Source organism: Colobus angolensis, unplaced genomic scaffold, assembly GCF_000951035.1.
Source record: "Colobus angolensis palliatus isolate OR3802 unplaced genomic scaffold, Cang.pa_1.0 Scaffold291, whole genome shotgun sequence".
NCBI classification, from domain to species: Eukaryota; Metazoa; Chordata; class Mammalia; order Primates; family Cercopithecidae; genus Colobus; species Colobus angolensis.
Genome location: NW_012116166.1, coordinates 1365248 through 1368975, shown reverse-complemented (window position 1 = coordinate 1368975; position 3728 = coordinate 1365248). Strand labels below are relative to the sequence as shown.

Genomic DNA, 3728 nt, shown 5'->3' with positions numbered 1-3728 from the left:
AAGACGCACCCACCCGGACAGTGCAGGAAGACGCACCCACCCGGACAGTGCAGGAAGACGCACCCACCCGGACAGTGCAGGAAGACGCACCCACCTGGACAGTGCAGGAAGACTCTCTGATGTGGTTTGGCTCTGTGTCCCCACCCAGATCTCACCTTGAATTGTTACAATCCCCTTGAATTGTAACCAAGGTGGGACCAGGTGGAGGTGATGGATCATGGGGGCGGTTTCCCCCATGTTGTTCTCATGATAGTGAGTTATCATGAGATCTGATAGTTTTATAAGGGGTTTCCCCCGTCGCTGGGCTCTTATTCTCTCTCCTGCCACCCTGTGAAGAGGTCCCTCCGGCCATGATTGTAAATTTCCTGAGGGCACCCCCAACCTGCCGTGCTGAGCTGTGAGTCAATTAAACCTCTTTTCTTTGTAAATTACCCAGTCTCACGTATTTCTTTATAGCTGCATGACAAGGACTAATACACTCTCCCTATTTCAATCTCCAATCACAGTTACAACATTCCTTTGCCACGTAAAGTAACATATTCCCAGGTTCCAGGGATTAGGCTGCAGGGATTTTTGTGCGGAGGCATTATTCCATCTACCACAGTTTGTATGTGGGAATACTCACAATTTATAAATGCTAGCAAATAATTCTGAGGTTCATAGCACTGTGTATGCCAGATCACCAGGTGTCTCTGGGCAGAAATGAGTGGGGAGAGAGTGAATCTCCAGTCCATGACTTCTGACCTCTGATTTAAACGGTATTTGTTAAAAGGAAGGCTTGGCGTCATGCTTCCTTCTGCCTTGTTCATACATCCGCATTGCTTGTCAGACTTCCAGGGAACTGAGAAGCTTACCAAGCATTTATGTTCCTAGGCCTGTGGCTATTTTTTCCCCTCAGTTTACAAAACTAACAATGTTTATTAAGCTCTCATTGTATGCCAGTGTGCTAAATATTTCACAGGAATTCTTTCTTTTAATTTGCACAGCAATCTCATTTTTATCCCTGTTTTTTACAAATAAGAAATCTGACACTCAGTAACGTTGCCCGACATCACACAGGTAGTAAGGGGCAGAGCTGGCATGAAAGTCAGGCTGTCTGGCTCGAGTGAGCTGACACATGAAAGCTAAAACCCTCTTCAGTTAAATAACACCCACTGAGGGGTTGCAGTGGTGTGCACCTGTAGTCCCAGCTACTCTGGAGGCTAAGGTAGGAGGGTTGCTTGAGGCCAGGAGTTTGAGACCAGCCTGGGCAACATAGCAAGACCCTCATCTACCAAGTGGAACCCAGGTTGGCCTACAGAAGTCCAAGTTCCAGTATGCCTGCCACTCCTGGACATTGGCCTCCTTCTTCCACGAGAGGACAGACGTTCCGCTATACGGTTACCCTTCTCTCTGCTGCAACACCGGACTAGAACCACTACCAGATGGGTTCTTATCAATGTGTCTTTGGGCGGGCAGGTCATTTGTCTTCTCTGAGTCTTAGTTTCTTCATCTAGAAAATAGGAAGTTATTATTATTATGGATATTTACATACTGTGTGCCAGGCACAGTCCTAGGCATTTTACATATATTAATTCATTTCATCCTTAAAATAACTCTCTAGGGTAGACCCTGTTATTATCTCTGTTTTACAAGAGAAAGACTGAGAGGTACACACAGAGATTCAATAACTTGCCCTAGGGCACAGCTACTGAGTGGTGAAACTAAAATTGAACGCAGGAAGTCTGGAGATAATTCCTATTCTGTTCACCCAACTGGGACATCGTGGACATTGTGAAGGTTTTGTGAAGACTCCTTCATTCATTCATTCACTCGTTCATTCATTCATTTTTCATTTACTCTTACCAACTCAGAGGACAGCTGTGATATTATTTCATGTGAAGCACTCAAACCATGCATGGTGTGTGACAACTTCTCTGGAAATGTCTTTTATCCTAAGGTTGTTTCCAGGGGAGAGCACTGAGCCAGCTGTGTGATGAGCCTGGCCAGGGTGGCCCCTGAGGAGGCAGCCCCCAGTCTTGAGAGTACAATATAGTCCCTTGGGCTATAAGGCTGGAAAAAGCCCAGGCCCTAAGAGGAGTCATAGGAAGGTCAAAGGGGAAAACTGTCAGTACACTTTGGACCTGGTGTGAGGAATAACGGTGAGTCAGCAAGGACCAAGGGAAGGCTTCTTAGAGGAGGTAGCATTTCAGATAAAAACACCAGCAAATCCTCACTTGGTGCTGCCTGTGTGCTGGGCCTGCTTGTAGGTGCTTTACACGTTGCAGTACACTTACTCCTCCCAGTAACTTTACAACACACATGGCATCATTACTGCCCCCATTTGGCAGGTGAGGAAACTGAGGCACAGAAAGGTGAAGGAATTTGTCCAGATCACAGAGCCCATACACAGCACAGAGCCAATTCTGTGCACTGCTTATATTAACATTTACTTAATATTTAAATCATTTTTGACCTAAATAAATGAAAAACTTTATCTCAGTATAGTACTGAGAATAGAAAACCAGTATGGAAAGAAAATCAATACTATGAACCATACAGTGAAATCACTCTAGACTCAGTTGTCTGATAAGAGCTTCTAATTCAAGATCTTTTCTGTTAAAAGCGGGAAATAAGTGTAGAGAGGAATTAAAGATATATTAGGATCAAACTGAGGCCAAGTGCATTGGCTCATGCCTATAACCCCAGTACTTTGGGAGGCAGAGACAGGATTCCTTGAGGCCAAGAGTTTGAGACTGGACTAGGCAATATAGTGAGACCCCACCTGTACGTGTGTGTGTGTGTGTGTGTGTGTTTTAATTAAAGATGTATTAGTACCAAACAGACTTTCTCATTGGTGCAATCAGGATTGAAAGAGAAAAACAAAACAAAACAAAACAATACAAAAACGTTCTCACGATGTGATGGAAAGTGAATGAGCCAACTCTGCATCCTCTAAAATTCTAAAATCTTACTTGGGGAAACAGTGGTGTCACTGAAGAGCCCAGACTCAGGAGACAGATTATCCTGCTTCACATTTTGCTGGCTATCCAGTACCGGGAAAAGAATCTCTCTACACCGCGGTTTCTTCGTGGGCAAAATGCTGATACTAATAGCTCTGACTTCATAGAGACCTTGATAACAAATGAAAGAAGGTAGGTATAATAAAACACAAAACCAAATACACAGCGAATGCTTAATAAACATAATCCATTAGCATTATCGAGTTTTGCACAGATGCCTCTGGTCTTTTTGTTGTTGCTGCTGTTAGACGAAGATAATAAAAATCATCATAGTAAAAACATAGCGATTACTATGTGCTGGACTTTGTCCTAGTTGAGATATATTACCATCCTAAGTTAAACTATAATCGTTTATTGTTATCTTTAGGTCCTCCTAGATGAAATTTTTACTCTAAAGCATCGTAAAGTCGGCCCATCGGACGCCACTGGAGTCCCCTGTTCAGCCCTCTCTTTCTTCTGGGCATCTCTCGGGACACAGACCAACTGGCACCGGGACTGAGAGGTGGGCCGCAAGCCCCGCCCCCAGCGAGGGCTTGTAACCCCGTCCCCCGACGCAGCGCCTCTCCAGGTTTGCCCCGCCCTGCAGGACTTACTTTCCGGCGGCGCGCTGACGCCACGCGTCCCGTGCCTCTTCGCGCCTGCGCCGTGGTTGGAAGGTCGTCCCTGTGACCGGCTTGGCGGTTGGAGCAGCTGTCGCCATGTTGTCGGTCGCAGCCCGCTCGGGCC

The 3728-nt window shown here is 45.7% G+C and overlaps 1 protein-coding gene across 1 annotated transcript in view; it reads left to right on the top strand.

The window, feature by feature from the left end:
- The first annotated feature begins 3135 nt into the window (after positions 1-3135).
- The window catches only part of LOC105516834 (cytochrome b-c1 complex subunit Rieske, mitochondrial), a 5453-nt gene continuing 4860 nt past the window's right edge, over positions 3136-3728 (top strand). Inside the window, exon 1 of the mRNA XM_011949173.1 lies at positions 3136-3728. Within this exon, the coding sequence (XP_011804563.1) occupies positions 3701-3728 (28 nt within the window). The 5' untranslated portion in view covers positions 3136-3700.